General features: G+C 30.0%; 2 protein-coding genes across 2 annotated transcripts; both read left to right on the forward strand.

Annotated features, from left to right (window-relative positions):
- Positions 1-8,070: 8,070 nt before the first annotated feature.
- LOC110621163 (NAC domain-containing protein 90) lies at positions 8,071-10,501 on the forward strand. The gene is made up of 3 exons (XM_021765290.2): positions 8,071-8,301; positions 8,537-8,832; positions 10,067-10,501. The coding sequence occupies exons 1-3, from the start codon at positions 8,136-8,138 to the stop codon at positions 10,385-10,387; spliced, it is 783 nt and encodes a 260-aa protein (XP_021620982.1). The 5' UTR covers positions 8,071-8,135; the 3' UTR covers positions 10,388-10,501.
- Positions 10,502-12,901: 2,400 nt separating this feature from the next.
- Positions 12,902-18,527, forward strand: LOC110621162 (cyclin-L1-1). Its single transcript, XM_021765289.2, has 9 exons — positions 12,902-13,560; positions 14,260-14,441; positions 14,527-14,608; positions 14,804-14,944; positions 15,071-15,240; positions 16,924-17,194; positions 17,465-17,882; positions 18,011-18,046; positions 18,151-18,527. Exons 2-9 carry the CDS (start codon positions 14,290-14,292, stop codon positions 18,219-18,221), a joined length of 1,341 nt encoding a protein of 446 aa, XP_021620981.1. The 5' UTR covers positions 12,902-13,560; positions 14,260-14,289; the 3' UTR covers positions 18,222-18,527.
- The last annotated feature ends 1,304 nt before the right edge of the window (positions 18,528-19,831 follow it).

The raw sequence follows: 19,831 nt of genomic DNA on the forward strand, positions 1-19,831 counted from the left end.
AAGCTTGCCCCCGAGCTTTTGGACTTTCGGCTCTGGAGGGGAGTTCGGCCGCCGAAGGTGCCGCCGAAGGTTAGAGACTTTTGTCTCTGAAGTGCCTTTCAGCCTCCGAAACTTGTCCCCGAAAGGGTTCGGGGTGTCTTGTCTACAAGGTCGATAATAATATATAATTACTATTTTACTCTTAAAATAAAATAAATAGTCTATTTATCAATTCTTATGTTCAGTTTTTATCTATAGAGTTTATAATAAGACTTCTGATTGAATGTAGCCGGTTGATTTCATTATTTGTTTATATAATCTTAACTTACCAAATTAACTGAATATTGAGTGATCCTGATTGCTGATTTGACGTAAAAGTATTCAAATCAAGTATCAAACAGTTTTAAGCGATTATTAACATCTGAAACCGTAACACATGATTCTTTGTATAACTTAGTATATATTATTCGTTATACAAAAACTTTTATTCATTAAATTTTAATATAAAAATTATAATAAAATATAAATTTAAATAGAAAAATTAAATATAAATTCAACAGAATTTTAAAAAAATTATCAAAATAAAAATTTCAATTTCAATTTTTTTTTACAATTAATAATATATTTTAATATATGTATTATTAAATTTTAATAAAAAAATATAATAAGTTTTGAATTCAACAGATCAACCCATTCCATTTAAAGTTTTAAATATTAATAATTTTATATATTCTAAAATTTTCTAACCAACTACTAAAGTTAATTTAAATAATAAAAATATTATTATTTTTAAATTTAAATGTAATTATAAATAAATAAAACATCCAGACAAATTTATTATTTCGCTCCTCTTCTCAATAGTAAAATACTAGTCATAATGTATACATATAGTTACGTCATATTATGCAAACAAAAGTAAAAAAAAAAATAAAAAAATAAAAAAATAAAAAGAGAAATGTCCTCCCAGTGACCCACAAAGCATGCAGAAGAAGTGATGATAAAGAAGACTCGGAAGAGATTTCAACGTTGGAATCATTTTCTGTCGCAGAAAAATTGAGCATAAGATCAACTAAAGTGAAGTGAAATCCTTAATTCAAGGCATGTAAATTTCCATGCAGCCGCTTATTCAACTCTCTCACTCTCTTTATTCACAATTTATTATGCAAAAAAGTGCTCAATTGATTCAACTTGCCATTTTCCTTGACTTCTTTATATTCAGAATCCGACATTAAGAAAAATTTTTAAAATCTTTTACTAAATTTGCTAGAGGTTGCTCCTTACCCAATTGGTGCGGCTGGTCACGATAAACTAGGCTTCATCCCTTGCTTAACTCTGTGTTGCAGTGTCTCAGCTGCTGCATTTGTTCCCGTGGATAATGAGACTGAGGCAGTGAGTATGCCCCGAGTTGACCCAGTTCCATTAACTTTAATGGATTGGATTAGGGTAATTGTTACAATATACTATTGTGGACTAGGCCTTGTACTCAAATTTTCTTGCAATGTAGTTACCATTAAAAAAAAAAAAAAAGCTACACCGCTATTTCCAATAACTCCGGAAGTGGGTCCATGTATAAGTGGCGGAGCCAAGAGCTTTCCTTTGGTAGGGCATCGGCCTGCGCCGCTGCCGCACCACCGGTTGTGTCGCTGCCGCACCTTCATCCCTTTCAAAGCATTTTTCGATTGCCGGTACGGTACGTGCCCCCTTACCGTACCTTCCCTCCTGTCCCTGCATATATTTCCTTAAAATTGTATAGTTTTTATATATTCAATAATCATAATAATACATTATGTTAAAAATTTGAAGTTATAAAAATTTTTCTTATCCCATTATTTCACAAAATGACTATTATAAAAATGGAATTAATAAGACACCAATGACTATAACTTTATTATTTTTTTAATAATAAAAGAATTTACACTATTATAAAAATGGAATTAATAAGACACCAATGTCTATAACTTTATTATTTTATATGTTCAAATGGTAATTATAAATCGATAGTAATATTTTAAAATTCATCCTATTTATCTCTTATGTTATAATATAAAATAATAATTTATTTATTTTTTACAATAAATAAAAAATAGAGTTAAAGTTATAGTTTCATTAAACCTAAAATAATTTTTTTAAATATATTATTATATATAATAAAAAATTAAATTTTCTTTACAATAATTTTAAATTATTGTCAAACTATTAATTTAATAGTATTTAAGGAATAATTTTATAATTGTTACTATAATATTATTATATAAATTTTAAAGTGAAGCTGTGTTATTAAAAAAAAAAAAAAGGAATCTTAGCTTAGTCATTAAAGGCTAACCATCTTAAAATTAGGGGCGAGCAGTATTCGGTTCAAATCGAAAAAATCGATCGAATCGAATCGATTTAAAATTTTAATTCGGTTTTTTATACATTTCGGTTCGGTTTGGTTTTTAATTTCAGAAATTTCGGTTATTTTGGTTCGTTTCGATTTTAATCAGAAAAAAACCGAAAAAATCAAACCGAACCGATTAGTGATAATAATATATTTTTTCAATAATATAGAGAAATTAAATCATATTAAAATTAAAATATTTTAATTAAATTTTAAAATATTAAAAATAAAGTGTAAAAAATAAAAAAAAATTATTAAAAATGAAACGGATCAAATCGAACCGAATCAGACCGGTTCGGTTCGATTCAGTTTCTAACTAAAATCGGTTCGGTTCGAATTTTCATAAACACTAAAATTTTGATTTTCGGTTTATTCGGTTCGGTTTGATTTTAAACCAAACCGACCGAATGCTCACCCCTACTTAAAATAGCAAGCTAAGAAAGCCATCCTAAAAAGAAAAAAAAAAAAACAAAAACAAAAACATAGCAACACAATATGGGGCAGTTGGCAACTTCTTGTCGTAACTAGGACGCTAAGCCGATCAACCAAGAAAAAGAAAACACCAGTAAATCTTTTTTTAAGAGTGCAGCTGAAAGAAGCAAGATGAAATCCAACAAGTTAAATGTTTGATACCTGCAACATAATCCTTGATAGCTGCTCCATTGCCAATGCAACAGTAGCTCCTCAATGCTTGCTCTGCTGATTGGTTGCACGTTCCACCTTAATTTCATATAGGTTTCTACTTCTCAAGTCTTGAGATTTTGGATTAACTTCAATACATTTCAATTCAGTATCATTTATTTCTCAAGCCAATTTGCCTCTCAAATTTAAAATTTTTCAAATGGATCAAATTATTTTCATTTAATTTAAATTTATTAATTTTATAAATGATTTAATTCGATTCGAAATCCAGGGATCATATATAGCAAACCTTAATTCACTTAGCATTATATTTATCCAAAACTTTATCTGCTTAAATTTATTCTTTAGTATGTTCAATAGTCTTCTTATGTTTTTGAATTGAAATTAAGGTGCCGTGAAATTGGGACTTTTTGTCTGAAGAGTAACACAACATATTATCCATCTTAATACGTTTAGCACGTCCCAGGTTTCAAGTTGATTATTCCCATTGCCTTCTTTTACAACCTATCACACAGTGACTCAAGTCAACTCGGTCTTATTACTATATAAAAAAATATATTAGATCAAATATTATCTTATGAAAAAATAATATATTTTTATTCTTATTAATTGTAATATTGAAAAGTAATTCATTATTTAGATGATCAACATAAAATATTAATTTTAAATTAATAATTTCATTTTTTATTACGTTAATTAACTTTATGTTAAATAATATTAAAAAATAAAATAAAAATGATAAATTTATTACTGGCGACATATGATGGTCAGCATGCAGTGATAGTCAAGGGTCTGTTTGGATTTAATCAATTAAGATTCACTAGAATTCTCTTTGTTTTAGTTTAATTCTGGTATAATTTCAGTTTCAGTTTTGAAAAAATGTAACAAATTGAATTTTTCAAACAATTTCATGTTTTTTCGAAAACATCCTATTTGATTTGTACTGGAACTAAATAATTATTGTAATCCAATTCAATATCACTCTTGGTTAGTTTAAGGTCAAAAGGGTAAATTTGTATATGAATTATACAGTAGGATAAAAAATTATTTCATTTATTTTTATCTTAATTTATCTCTAAATTATTATTATAAGTAATGAGTGTTAAAATTATAAAAAATAATTTATTTAAATATAACAAATATAAATTATTTATAGGGCTGAATATGATGAAATTCACAAGAAATTAATATTAAAATTTTTTTATCAATAACTAAATAAATAAAAGAGCGGAATTTTGATAAAGGAAAAACCAAAATAAAAATAAGATAATTAAGAAAATAATAATAGAGAAAATCAAATTATTGTAATTAAATTCTTATTGAAAATTAGTATTAAGAATTGATTATAGAAATAAAAATATTTTTATTTATTCTAATAATTAGTTCTAATTATGAAAGACACTTCATATAATCAATTACTTTTTATATGTAAATTAATTACAAAATATTTAATAATTAATCCTAATCAATAAATAATTTAAAAAATATTTATTAAATTTAATTTATCAACGATTTTAAAGTTCTCATTTTAACTAACAAATCAAACCGTGTGATGAATTCAAAATATATCATATAATTTCCATGTAGTGAGTTCAAGATAGATCATACAGTTTTTTAGTGATTACACTAATAGTTACTTATTATTAAATTCAAATAATTACGGATTTTAAATATCAAAAATAACAAAATATCATTTTAAAAATATGAACAATGGCCTTATTAGTCGATTAACAAAATAATAATAAATATAAGAATTAAAATTGCATAAATATAGAAGAAATAAAAAATGAATAATAATGTTTAGATTTTTTATGAAAAAACTGAAATTTCAATTTATTTATAATTAAAATTAAAGAATTAACCGCACATTGCTTAAAAAAAATACAAAAAAAAAAAAAAAAAAAGAAATCAGCTTAAGAGAATGTGATCATGTGGTTGTTTACCCAAACAATATTTTAAAGAGGCCGAATTCTAGTAGAATATTTGCAAAAAATAAATATAATTTTAAATTGTTTTGATTAGGGGTTCTTTCTTAATTTTTAAAGAGATTTTTTGAGACAATATCATGACGTACTTAAAGAGAAAAAATCATGTGAGATCCAACAGTTTTGAATAAAGAGATATGATTTTTCTTTTAAATTTTGAGTCAATTCTTATTCTCTTGTCAATATCTATTGTGGATTGTTGGTTTGCTCAGAAACTCTGTTTCGATTTTTAACTGGATTATTGTTAACTCAATTAGAGAATTTAAACTAATTGGGTTTCTGCGAAGTAATATTAGCAGATAGATTTATCCAAATAAATAGTCAAATAATGTTGAATAATTTTTTTCATTATTTTTATTAAATTTGTCGATGTTATACATTTTTGAAAGAGCATCAAAAAATATAAAATTAATCATAAGGTAATCAAATTTGTAGTGAAAATAGAGTAATATAGATACTAAAATTGTGTTCTATCGGTAAGTTGTACTATATTTGGTCTATTTGATATTAGTTAAATTTATTTAATATTTTAATTATAATTTAAAGATAAATTAGTTTAGAGGGAAAGATAATTTGTAATTTTTTATTCATTATAATTAATATTTTTTTAATATTTAATAAAATTTAATATTTTAAAAATAAATATAATTAAAAAATTAATAAAAAAATTATTTTTTAATATGTGTGAAAAAAAAAGAGTGAAAAAAATTATGGAATGTAAATTTTTCCAACGCATTAACTTCTAAAAATTTATTTTTAAATACATATTTCTTATAATAAGTGGAGCTTTCAAAAGGTATAACAACATAAATATATTGATTTGATTATGTCGTCTTGTTTTTCTTCTTAGTTTTGGTCTCTGATGTTTTGAATTCTTAAAAAATTTTTCACTTATGCCACATGTTAGATTTTAATGTATTTAGATTGTCTGGAGAGCTAGGATATTTGGATATTCAGACATTATGAGAAAAAAAAATTAAATATATTTTTAAATTATGCATGATTTTGAAATTTATTTTAAAATAAAATTCTTTTTAAATTAAAAAATTAAAATCTTTTATTTCAAATAAAAAATTATAATCAAAATAAGACTGTCAAATCCAAAACTTAGCTGGATTCACAAAGCAGTTAAATTTTAATATGACTTTTTATGGATTTGAATCATATATATATATATATTATATAAAAGCTAGAATGAGATTTATTATTGAATACAAAAGAGTACAAGGGAAAAGATCAGGTAGATGTGAGCTCAAACTAACAACACCTTTTTAATTGATTTTATACAGTAATTTTACCACTAATATATTTTAATATTTATGCAGTAATCGCGTAGTAATAGTTATAAAATTATTATTTTAATATTATAAAATTAATAATTTAAATTATATAAAAAATTAATATATATATGAGCGTTCTTAAATTATTATTATTGAGTTACCGTTACTGTTTATAAAATAAATTTATTATTTTTTATAAATGAAAATAAAAAATTAAGGGAGTAAAAATTGATACCTCCCAAATTTATTTAAATGCACTTATTATCAGATTAAACCGGTAAGTGCAAAATAATAATTTACCATTATCACTTTTATAACGGTAAAAGTATAATTAAAATTTATAATTAAGATTTAAAGAATTCACATATATTATTATATGTTAGACTATTCAGGTGTATTATCAAAATAAAATGCAAATGCTTCTAATTTTTATATTAATCATAATAAATTAACACTTTTACTTATAAAGAATACACTTTTAGTAAAATTACACTGGAAAGCTAAAAATATGAAACTAATTAAATGTGTAAAGAAAAAAAAAGAAAAAGAAAGGTTTATATTATACAAAATATTAGGGTTGTGCACAATTTTTAATTGAGTTTTGAATCGAATTAAAAAATTATATTAAAATTAAAAAAAATAAATATTATAGAAATTAAACTGTATCAAACTAAATTTATTTAATTATTTAATTTTATTTTCTTATTAAGAATTATATGTATTGAATATTCGATATCATATATGTATATATATTTTAAATGATTTTAATGATATTATAATTATATTATATAATTTTAATAATATATTTTATATTATATTGTTTCAATATAATTTTGTAATTTATATTACTAAAATTATATAATTTTATTTAATGAATTTAAATTTAAATTTTATAAATTTAAATAATATATAATAAAAATTATAAATAAATAAATGTATAAATAAAATAATTATTTGAAAGTTATTCTAAATTTAATAAAAGTTTAATTTTTTGCATGTATATATACTTTCTTTAATTATTTTTATAAATTAAATTATATTTATAATTTAAATATAATTCTCTTTTAGCTATTAAATAGTTATTAAAAATATTATAAAATAATCATATAATTTAATTAGTTATTAATATGATATAATTTATTTTATTTAAATAGGTTATATATATATATATTATTTCAATTATAAATATATTAATTATTTTATAATTTTTAATTATATTATATGAGTGAATCACATATTAATAATATAATATATTTTTTATATATTAATTATGTATATATATTTATATTAAAAATATATAATTAATAATTATATATAAAATAATATAATATTTTTATTGAGAATTATGCAGAATATATATTAATATATTATTATTTTTATTATTATTTCGATATTAGTTATTTATAAATTTAAAATAAATATAATGATATTATAATTTTATTTTTAAAATTTAAAATTAAAAATAATTAAAATTAAAATTAAAATTAAAATTAAAAATAAAAAATAATTAAAATAAAATGGGAATCAAACTGATCAAATCAAAATTATTTAAAATCATATTAGAATTATATTGAAATGTATAATTTTTAAAAATAAAATAACTGAGATTTGGTTCTGATACTTAATACAAATTATATCAAAATCAGAACCCCACACAGTAGACAAATAATTGACTGATTTAAAAAGGGATAAAGTCTAAGAATTTTTCTGTGGAATTAGCGCGTGAAAGTTTCCAGGTAACCTCGTTGTTGTGAGCTTAGCCTCTCTCTCTCTCTTCTCTAACTCTTAATTGGATGAACAATCTTTCTTCAGGCTTTAGCTTCTTATATATAGTAATGAAACTTCATACCAGAATCCACCCAACAAGAAGTTATGGAGGAATTGGCACCTGGGTTTCGTTTTTATCCAACGGAAGAAGAGCTCATTTCCTTCTATCTGCATAACAAGCTAGAAGGGAAGAGAGACGACATCAACACGGCTATTGCCCGTGTTATTCCAGCCCTTGATATTTATGACTTCAATCCATGGGATCTCCCACGTATAATATCTTCGTTTTTCTCTCTGTCTCCTGATCTTCTCTTTCTCATCACTTCTTCTCTGGTTCCTCACTTTTACGCCATAGACACCATGCTTGAGTTCATAATCAAGCATAATGAGCTTTTTCTTTTCTTTCTGCAGAAAGCTTCCCTTTCAGCATGAAAAGTTTTACGCTTTTTATTGTACAATAGTAGATTATTACCAACATAATCTAGGTTTTTTTTTGCTTGCTGCAGAATTATCAGGAGAATTATGTCGTAAAGATCCTGAACAGTGGTTTTTCTTCCTTCCGAGACAGAAAAGGGAAGCCCAAGGAGGCAGGCCGAGTCGACTCACAACCACTGGGTATTGGAAATCCACTGGCTCACCTGGTTATGTTTATTCTTCGACCAATAATCGGTGCATTGCTGCAAAACGAACCATGGTCTTCTACAAGGGAAGAATTCCACATGGAAGAAAGACAGATTGGAAATTGAATGAGTATAGAGTCATACAAGGAGAAGCATCCTCTTCAACTTGTCCAAAAACAATGGTGGGAACTATAAGATCTATGATTCTTTTTTTTTATTATTGGATTAAGAAAATTAGGTTTTTGCTTCTTTGCATGGTATTTTTATGCAAATTCACAACTGAAATTCTAATTATTTTATTGCTTTGTTTTCAATTTGTTGGCTGTTGGGCATGATTAACAACGATTAATTAGGGTCTCTTAATTAGAGTCTTGATCTCTTGTATTGAAGTTTTTTCCTTAGCAGCGTGCAAATGCTAAATTTTTTTCAAATTTTAATGAATTTTACCTTGTAAACAAAGAAAAATAAAGGGGTGTTTCAAAACACTAGGAAAATTATGCAATCTTTTTAATTTTATGGTAATTAGTACTAATTAATTGTTTAGGTCATTTTTTGTTCAGGATTTAAGGGTTTAGGATTAATGGTCTTTTGGCCAAAGGTATTACCACCCTCTGGTTTTTCTACTTAAATTCTTAATAAAATTTGTATTGTGTATTGCTTATAAAAACAATTAATTAGTACTAATTACCATAAAATTAGGTCAAATTAATTCGCCATCAAGTGGACTACATAGGAATCTTTAATGATTTTATTTAGTTTTGATGGGAATTTAAATATACCAATCTCATAAATTTCACTGACAATTTTATATTATTGAGTTTTTTTTGTGCATAATTTTATTTTATATATTATGAAAAAAATTTAGCATAGCACATCAATAAAACCCAAATCTTAAACAAACAAAATCCAACTTAAATGTTTGCAAGTTAAGTGAAAAAACATAACAATCTCAATACAAAAAGACAATCAAAACCTAAGAAACAAAACTATAGCATCACAAACTAAGCCTAAACATTCAAAGTTTTAAGATTGTATAGTGAGAGCTTCAGAAATGGTCTGTATCTCTAAGACATTCTGATTCTTGTATGCAAATGCCCTCTTGAACTTGAAGTATGAACAGAAACAGAATAATTTTATCTTATAGTTATCCAATACATGAGTGATTAAAATTCAAACTATCGAACTTTTAAATTGAATATACTAATACCATATTAAAATGAAAGATATAGATATCAAATATTGTTTTATCTGACATTGTTGTTTTAAATAATTTACTATAAATCAAAGTGAGACAGTGGTTATTCACGTTTAAACCTGATAAATATTTGTATTTAAAGATATATTGGATATACAAATTTTTGGGATTTATTGATTTTTGGACAATAATTTAAGCTTTTCTAACAATATATTTTGCAGCCAAGGCAAGATCAATTTACTTTGTGCCGTGTGTACAAGAACTCAAAATGTCGTAGAGCATTCGATAGAAGGCCAATTGGAGTGCAAATAGGCGAACCAAGTGTTCAAGTTAGCAGCGAGCAAGCACAAAGAAATCAGCAGATCCCACAACCAACGTTGGACAGAAGCACATTTGAGGGTTCATGCACAGAAGAACATGGATACGTCCATGGTGCTTCTTCTGAATTGGCAATGGCTATAGATAATGAGCCACTGTGGGATTGGGAGCACTTATACAATTGGGCAGACTATGATCAATGGAGATCAGAGAAAGGGCTTTAATAATGAGAGAGTTGAATTTGTAGGTTTAAAAAATCCAAATTCTTCTTGTCTTCTCTATATTCTAATTAAGCGTGTCTGCATTTACTTAGCCATGTTAGAACTTCCTTGCGTAGAATGAACTACTTTTACTTTTTTTTTTTTTTTTTGTAAACAAAATTCTATTAAAAAAAATTAATCATAATATAGTTAGGAGTGTTGAGATTATGATGAAATTTTATATTATATTTTAAATTATGATGAACCAAGTCTAAAGAATGCTTATTATAAACTATATGCCTTTTGCTTAAGAGTAATTTGGCAATGTGTCTGAATTTAATTGAGCAGTTGTTTGGGCTGCCTCCGAAGAAGAAGCCAGCTAAGGGACAAACATGGACGCTGGTTTGTCGGTAATGGAAAACACGTGACGGTATGTCAAGCACGCGACTCTAATTGATTATGAAATTAACCAATTCCGTTTGTGGGCTTAGTTCTGTGCTGGACTCCAATCCAATTATCTTATTATTTTTTTGGGGAAGGAAAAACATGTTTCTTCTCTTCCTCTTTCTTGATTTGCTAACTGCGAAGTCATAAAATGATTTTTTTTTTTTAAATTAATATACTCGTAAAACAAGTTTCTCATGGAAAATATGCATAAAAAGCGAATTTAGAAGGAAAATCATGTTATGCTTTTCCTTTTTCATATGTAATTCACTGATTAGTCATAATTCATTTAATTAATAAAAATATTTATTATATGAGGCACGGCGAATGAAATTAAACTTGAAAAAGAGAGATCATGAAAACCAAATGCTGGTAATTTAGCAGAGCACACAGGAAAGGCCGAAATTTGACTATGCTTACTAGTTTGATTTCAGATTGGTAAATCTCCTTTAGATGATACGTAGAAAAGAAAAGATGTGCAGCCCAGTTTCGGCCTAATAGGCAATTTGACAATGGATTGGATTACTAAGCCACTTGTCTTACTTCATGTGAAAATTTTAAACGCGGATGGGTTTCCCAGATTTGAATTCTAATACTGATTTTGTTTTTAATAAACTTAGGCCGCGTGCTTTAATTACTTTTTAAAATAATTTGATTTTTAAACTTTTTATTTTGTTAATGAAATAATTTTTATAAATGTAAATAATAATATTCTTTTTCGGATAACTAAAAAAAATTAATTTCCATGGCTGGAATTCTGCCACCATCTTGTTTATGTTTTCTATGACTCTACTAAAACTGTCAAGTCTATCACCCATATTACATTCGGTGTCCGATTTCGAACTAACAGCTTCCATCCTCAAAACTGCTTAGTCTATCACCCATGTTACATCTGGTGCCGGATTTCAGACTAACAGCTTCCATCCCAAAAACTGCCAAGTCTATCACCTATGTTACATCCGGTGCCCGATTTGAAACTAACAACTTCATCCTAAAAACTGCCAAGTCTATCACCTGGCGGCTTCGCCTCATGTTTGTTGGTTTTCTCTGCTGGTTGTGGAGTCTTTAGCTTAAATTTGCTTTGTTTGAAGATTTTCTAGTGAAAGTCACCCCACCTTAGGCTCCCTTTTGGGTTGTTGTGCTCAATACTTTGGTTTTTCTCCTTTAGTGTCTTTGTGGCTTCATGCAACAACCTTCTTGATTTCGCTATATCATTGGGTGGTACTAGCAGCTCCTCATACTGTGATAATTTTATTCGAATCAACCAGATTCTATATTCGAATTTTTTAAATGATCTAAATATATTTTCGTTTATCTAATTGAGCTGCATAGATTTTGGTTACTTTTGTACTAGGTTTTAAACCTTCAACGTGAATTAAACTCTTTACTTTTGGGAGAAAAAAAAAAATCAATCATATTGGCAAAATATGGTATTGATGCTTTATCCCATTTCTCTGGACAGTCCATGTATGGAGCTTGCATGCTCATATTGTTCTTGTCTTTGGTCTAAAGCCCACATTCCCTTTGTGATCTTCTTCCCATTGCATTACGAAAAGAACAATGTGATTTTTTTTTTTTACTGCTTGCTTCACTCTCCTTAGCCAGCTTCATTGAGATTTCAAGAGCACTAAAACTTGGGCTCTATCAAAAACCATCTCCTCCATGTCTTCCACCACTGTGCCAGCTAGACAGTCGGCCATTGGGCAACTCCTGTAGATTATTGGCTAAATACATAGATCTTGTAAATTTAAACTTCTGATGGCGAACGACTTTGTAGTTTGATAGTTAAAAGGCATTATGCTTAATACAAAATATTTTAGGTTTGAAATTGTCTGAAGGTTTCGCAGCTAGTGGAAATCATTGATTTTGTTAAATGGACCAATTTGTTAAAAGAAGTAAAAATTAAAGACCAAACTGTTAGTCAAACTTAAAATATCAACTAATATATAGATTTTAATAAATGCTAAGGACTTCACTGTAAATTATCCATTTTTAAAATCCCTAATCCATTCTACTCAGGTCTTCCCTTTCCTTGTGCTGATAGACTTCCACCATAAATGAACCAGCCATTAACCTTCTTTAATCTGGACTCCTTCCCTTAATAGCTCGTTAATCACCTAGCTTCCATCACATTTGGGATAGTGTTAGGTGATTCCAACAGTCAAGCTCAGTCTAGGGTGGTTTTTACAGATGCAATTTGCGTAAGCAATTTCAGTTCTACAATACTGACAATATTTTTCATAACTATCAAAATTCAAAATCCAAATCAAAAGGCAGATCCAAAGTTAATCTACGATCGCTTTTGTTTGCCCTTTTCCCTGATCTCTTTTTGATGAGCAAGACGCTATTAATTTTGATGAGAATATCGGACCAAACCCTTTTCCCCAAATACTCTCCAAGGCCCTTACGTGTGTGACCAGAGCAGTCGCTTTTAAAATTAATGGACAAATTCGTAATTATATCAAAATTTAGGGACTGAAAAAATAATTTTTCCAAAAATAAACCTAAACCGAGAAGTTGATTTACCGCACATTCTCTCGAACCAGAAAACGCACGGCCGCCGCCCCACCCCGCCCCCCTTCTCTTGGTCCTGCGTCTGTCACCGTCGCCGCTGCTGCTGGCCCTCAGTCACGCTGTTGTCTCGCCGCTGAAGCTCTTTAATCGCAGTCGCCGCTCTCTCGACTCTACTCCTGTCTCGCTCTGCAATCCCTCCTCCATCGCCGCTGCTTCTGCCTACCACGGTCACGACACAGGTTTGTTTGGATAGTTGAGATTTGTTGCTTAATGGATTTCTTTCTTTGAGTGGTTTTCTGTCTCTTGCTAAAATGAGTTTGTCTTCCACGGTCTCTCGACTCTTTGAATGGATTTGTATTATGTTTCTGAAATTCTGAGATTTGTATGTATTTGTTGAGATTTGTTGAAGTTGGCACATCTGTATTTTTTTCCATCTGCGAGTCATTGCATTACAGTTTGAAATGACATGCGAGAATGATACACAACCTAAATCACGAGGGATAACATTTATCCAATTACGAGGAAGATGAGCTAATTTTGCAGCAGATATGAGATTTGCCTTTTACATGTTATGCTCAAATGATATGGAATTTTTCTTATTTGGTTATTTCTAAAGCTAGTTCCTTTTACTTTTGTTTTCTTCTTTGTTTATTGTGCTTCTACCTGGGTTCAAACCAGTAATTGACATGTAGTTAATCGGTTTGGGCATGTTCGGGTCGTTGCAGAAAATGATAGTATAATCATAAACGGATTTGGGATGGAGTCAGATTTGGATATTCTAAATTTTGCTGATACCCCACCTGTTATCATTCCCAATTTCATATGCATGCGTACTTGTTTCTGCTAAATAATTTCTCTTCAGGGCAATTACGATTCTAAGTTTGATGTAGCTTCTTTATTTATTTATTTTTTTTTTCTCAACTTCATCTTTTTTACAGGTAAAAGGGGGATTTTTTTTCCTGGTGGCGATGATTTACACTGCAATTGATAACTTCTACTTAACCGACGAGCAGTTACAGAACTCGCCCTCTAGGAAAGATGGAATTGAAGAAGCCACTGAAACTACCCTGAGAATCTATGGCTGTGACCTGATCCAAGAAAGCGGCATTTTACTCAAACTGTATCCTCTTCTTCTCATGTTTAAGTTTTGTTATGATGTGAGTTGCCATGAGAATGGTTTGTTTATTTATTTATTCTTCTTACAGTCCCCAAGCTGTGATGGCCACTGGTCAAGTTCTGTTCCATCGTTTCTATTGCAAGAAGTCATTTGCCCGATTTGATGTCAAGGTTAATCTTGTTTACCCCTTTGTAATTCATTTGGATTGAAGCTTTGTGATTTGTTTACATCCATTCTATGAAAATTTTCTAGAATCTATTGTTTATTTTAGGAATAAGCATTAGTATTATATCTGATTAGAATATTAAAAATATGTGCTTCAATGATTTCAACTAATAATTAGGATATGGTAATATATTTTGCAGAAAGTTGCAGCTAGTTGTGTATGGCTTGCATCTAAACTAGAGGAAAGCCCTAGGAAATCGAGGCAAGTCATCATTGTTTTTCATAGAATGGAATGCAGGAGGGAGAATTTACCTATAGAATTTTTGGACCTGACTTCTAAGGTTAGAATCTGGATATCATGTTACTTTATGCCATGGGATGTATTTCTTCCTCTTCACTTTAGTCCTTGGGTTTTTGTACTTAGCTTTGCCTCTTTTTTTTTTTTGTTTACAACCAAAAAAAAAAAGAAATTTGCAGAGTTGAAGGTAGAACTGAGCAGAACAGAAAGACACATATTAAAAGAGATGGGTTTCGTTTGTCATGTTGAGCATCCCCACAAATTCATTTCAAACTACCTTGCTACCCTTGAAACACCTCCAGAACTGAGACAAGAAGCTTGGAATCTTACAAATGATAGGTACTTCACTCAGTATAATTGCTTTTGGAATAAATTCCTGTAGTTCTGCCAATTCTTTGTGTTTGGTTCATCCACTTAGCATGATATTTTTCTATGCTCTGTTGTATCAGTTTTTGTCAGTTAATGATTTAAGAATTATGTTATTTAGATCAGGATGGCTATATAAAAGTAAGAATCACTAAAATGGCTTTAGCACCACTATTGTTATTCTTGAGAGCCAAGTTGAGAAGCGTGTGTTGCATCTTACAAATAACAATATTATTGCTTCCTAAATGGAAGTATGATTTTTTTTCCCTCTTCCCCTTATCCCCTCCAGGTTCACCCTTCCTGAAAAAATATCTTTTAGTTGTGTTGGACAGAATTTAGAAATTTCTCTAGTGCTCTTAATGAATAATTTAACTGAAATAATGCTTTCTAAGGCTATGCTCAAGATTATTGTCTTTTAATATGTGTGCATGTATGTGTTTTAGATTTTTACTATTGTACAAGTTTCAGCATATAATTATTATGTAATATGAAGTACAACAAGAAGAATTGGTATAGTTAAGTTGGTTGGAATTATGGGTTACATGTAACCCATTGCTTCCTTTTTTAGTACATCATGATTATATTGTTTTTTTTTTTTTTTTTATTTATCATCCTTTATATCTTTAGTTTACTAGGACGTAATATGTTCTTTTGTGTTGATTTATTTACCATCTCTCTATTTGGAGCAGTTTGTGTACAACCTTGTGTGTTCGTTTCAAGAGTGAGTTTGTGGCTTGTAGGGCTGTATATGCTGCTGCATGTAGGTTCCAAGTATCTCTTTCTGAGAATCCACTATGGTGGAACTTGGAAGGCATTTGATGCATATAAAATCTTGGATTGATTAAGTTTGTAGAGTTCTGGCTCACTTGTATAGCCTTCCCAGGGTAAAATGCATATCAATCTGCAAGGACGGAGATTAGGTAACATGAAGTACAATCAGAAGAAGATTGGGTAGAGGGTGGTCATTTGCCAGAAGGCATAGTGAAGGATTAGCATTGTTAAGTTGGTTAGAATTATTGGTGGAGTTACATGCAAGACATTGCTTTCTTTAGTATTATATCATAGATTATATTGTTTTATTGCCATTGGTCATCCATTATATCTTTCGTTTCCTAGGACATCCTATATTCTTTCTTGTTGATTGATTTATCATCTCTCTATTTGGCGCATTTTGTGTACAACCTTGTGTATTCGTTTCAATAGTGAGGTTGTGGCTTGTAGAGTTGTATATGCTGCTGCAAGTAGTTTCGAAGTACCCTTTCCCGAGAATCCACCATGGTGGAAGGCATTTGATGCAAATAGACTGAGATTAATGAAGTTTGTAAATTTCTGGCTCATTTGTGTAGCCGTCCCAAGGCAAAATACTTATTGGTCTGCAAGGATGGATTTTCTTTTTCTTGGATAGAGATTAGTGAACGTGAATTACAACCAGAGGAGAATTGTGTGGAGGGTGGTCATTGGACTGGAGGCATAGTGAAGGATTAGTATAGTTAAGTTGGTTAGAATTATGGGTGGAATTACATGTAATAAATTGCTTCTTTACTATTTACATTATATATGTTATTGTTTTATTGATCGTCCATTATATCTTTCGTTTCCTAGGATGGAATATGTTCTTTCTTGTTGATTTATTGATCATTTCTCTACTTGGAGCAGTTTGCGTACAACCTTGTGTGTTCGTTTCAAGAGTGAGGTTGTGGCTTGTGGGGTTGTATATGCTGCAGCTCGTAGGTTCCAAGTACCCCTTCCTGAGAATCCACCATGGTGGAAGGCATTTGATGCAGATAAATCTGGGATTGATGAAGTTTGTAGAGTTCTGGCTCACTTGTATAGCCTTCCCAAGGCGAAATACATTTCAGTCTGCAAGGATGGAGATTTTTCTTTTTCTAGCAAGTCTTCAGATTCACAAGTGCAACCAGTTCCAAAGGTGGTTTTCTTATCCTTTTTAATTTCAACACTCTATGTGAGCATCTACTTTGTGCCTTTAGGCTTTTACAATATTTGCAATTGTTATCATCATATAAATCGCAAGTGTGCCATTTTTTCTAGATAATATAGCATTGTTGTGCAATGATCACAAAATGATGCTTCAAGTATTGAAGGGGATTGTCTAGTTTTCTTAAAATAATAATAATATACAGTATGATTGAGAATGTGATCTTACTATGGAGCTTTTGTTTCCACGCTCTGCATGTAGGAAGTTCCGCAGGTTGGATCACCAGCTAATGATGTTGTTGCTCCCAAGTCAGCCCCACCTGTTGTTAGTGCTGAATCTGGGGGTTCTAAGGGTGCAATAAAAGCAGCCCTAGACAAGCTGAAGGAAGCCAAGAAGAATGATGATGAGTCCAAGTCTGCAAATGGAGAGGCAAGAGATGAGCCCATTCCAAGGTCCAAGTCTGAGCACAGAACAGAGGCAAGTGGGGACAGGAGCAAGGAGAGGGACAGGGATAGGGACAGAGATCGCGACAGGGAGAGAGAGAGGGATAGAATGAAGGTCCAGGATCGTGAGAGGGGTAGAGATTCTGATAGGGAAAGAGAGCGTGAGGAGACTGAGCGAGACAGAGATAAATCCAAGGATCGAGTTCATCGTGCTAAGGATAGAGGAAAGGATTCAGGTTAGTTGTTTGACTTCTCAACCTAATTCTGAAGCACATACTTATATGGCAATAATTTCATAGCTGTAATAATTTTAACCATCTTCCCATTGATCCTCTAATTTTGTGTTCTTCCAACGTAAATACAGGACATTTAGAGAAATCAAGATATCTTTCATCACGTGGTATGCATTTGAATTTTCGTGTTAGTTATATGTCTGGTTTTATTCTCAGTTTTTTTAAACTATTTTTACAAGTTCTATTATCTGAAACTATTTTGCATTTTCAGATCGTGATTATCACAGCTCTTCTTATTCTTCGAGGGAGAAGGATCGTCACAGGCATCACTCATACGGTTGAAGCTCCCATTGAGTTGCGCAACCTGTTGTAGCAGCTGTCACAAACACACTAATTGTAAATGACTTTCTTTTCTTTTTGACACATACAGTGTGCAGGCTAGTGAACAGACACTGGATTTGCTTGCCATGCAATCGTGAGCAAAGTTTCTTTCTTCCAGTCCCCTCCATTTATAATATCCTGCTGATTACCGAAACACAAGACAGTTGATCGATGTGGTAACCACAGCGGGTTATTTTCTATTACCTATGTAATGTAGAATAATCTATTTTTCAGTTTTAAATATAAGTCGGTCTACATTCTAAAACATGTTAAAGTTTGTTCATTTGTGAAAAATTAGAATAGTTTTTTGGAAATTAACGATTTCCTATGTATATAATTGTGTTCTTTATAGAAAATAGAAACTGAAATGATTTCTTAGAAAACAGAATAACCATGTCCATACTCGTGAGAAAATCCTGGGCAGAAATTTTGCAACTATCTTCTTGGTGGTAACGGGGATGGGTAATAACCCCTGAGAATGGTGTGGACAGGAAGAATTTTTTTATTTTTATTAGAGATAATATTGCATTGATAGGAAACGGTGAGTATAGGGCCCAAGGCCTACATGTTATAGGCAAACAAACATTAAGGCCCAAGCTAAAGGATCCAACTTAAGCCCTAGACCCGCAATAAACAATTTGACCCGACTAAGGATCCAAGTATGAAGTTAAAAATGTGTTGCCTTGCCTTTGTGAGTTCCAGTCGTCGGAAAGGATGAACTAAAATGAGAAGTTGCGGTTTCATCGACTGCAGCCAGAAGAGAAGAAGACACGGTAAACTAAGATCTAGAAAACGACATGCAATCCAGATCTAGTTTTTGATGAAAAGGAGTTGCCACTTGAACAGAGGATTTTAATTTCAATATCGACACAACTGCTCATCCACAGACAAGGGAAACTGCTCATACACTGCTATGGGAGGCTTCATGCAGCTCGAGCTGAGGAGGCAACGAAGCACTATAATGGCAAAGTGAATGCACCTTTCGAGACAATCCTTCGAGCCTCTGTCTCACATCTCTTCATTGAGCAGGTTATACGCCAAACCTATTTACACCCTCACTCAATTGTGGGAGGAAACTCACAATCGAGCAGAGGAAAACCTCCCAAAGAGGTAAAAGCACTGGGAAAGAAATCTGGAGAGAAAGAGTCTTAAACCCAGAGAAAGTAAATAATGATTTCAATATGGACATGAATAAAACGAAGGAGTAAAAGAGTTCTTGTATATGCAATAGCTTTCTTTCCCGTGGCGAGGACGTCAATTCCCAAATTTCATAAACTCCTTGTAGCTAATTTTGTCTGCATAGTAGCAAGCCATTTTGGATCAATTTTAGAAATATTGTAGGATTTGGATTCTTAAGCAACATAAACATTGGCGAGTAATATTTGAACAGTCTCAAACCAATTAAAATTTATCTTAAATTATGTGTTTCAAATTAGTATTGCTAAATAATATCAAAATATATTTAATTTCATATATTTTAATTAATCATTTTAATTTTTAAAAAATAATATTTGAATTCTAATTTTTAAATAAAATATATAAAAATTTTATAATATTATAATAAAATATAT

This window comes from Manihot esculenta, chromosome 8 (assembly GCF_001659605.2).
Source record: "Manihot esculenta cultivar AM560-2 chromosome 8, M.esculenta_v8, whole genome shotgun sequence".
Lineage (NCBI taxonomy): Eukaryota > Viridiplantae > Streptophyta > Magnoliopsida > Malpighiales > Euphorbiaceae > Manihot > Manihot esculenta.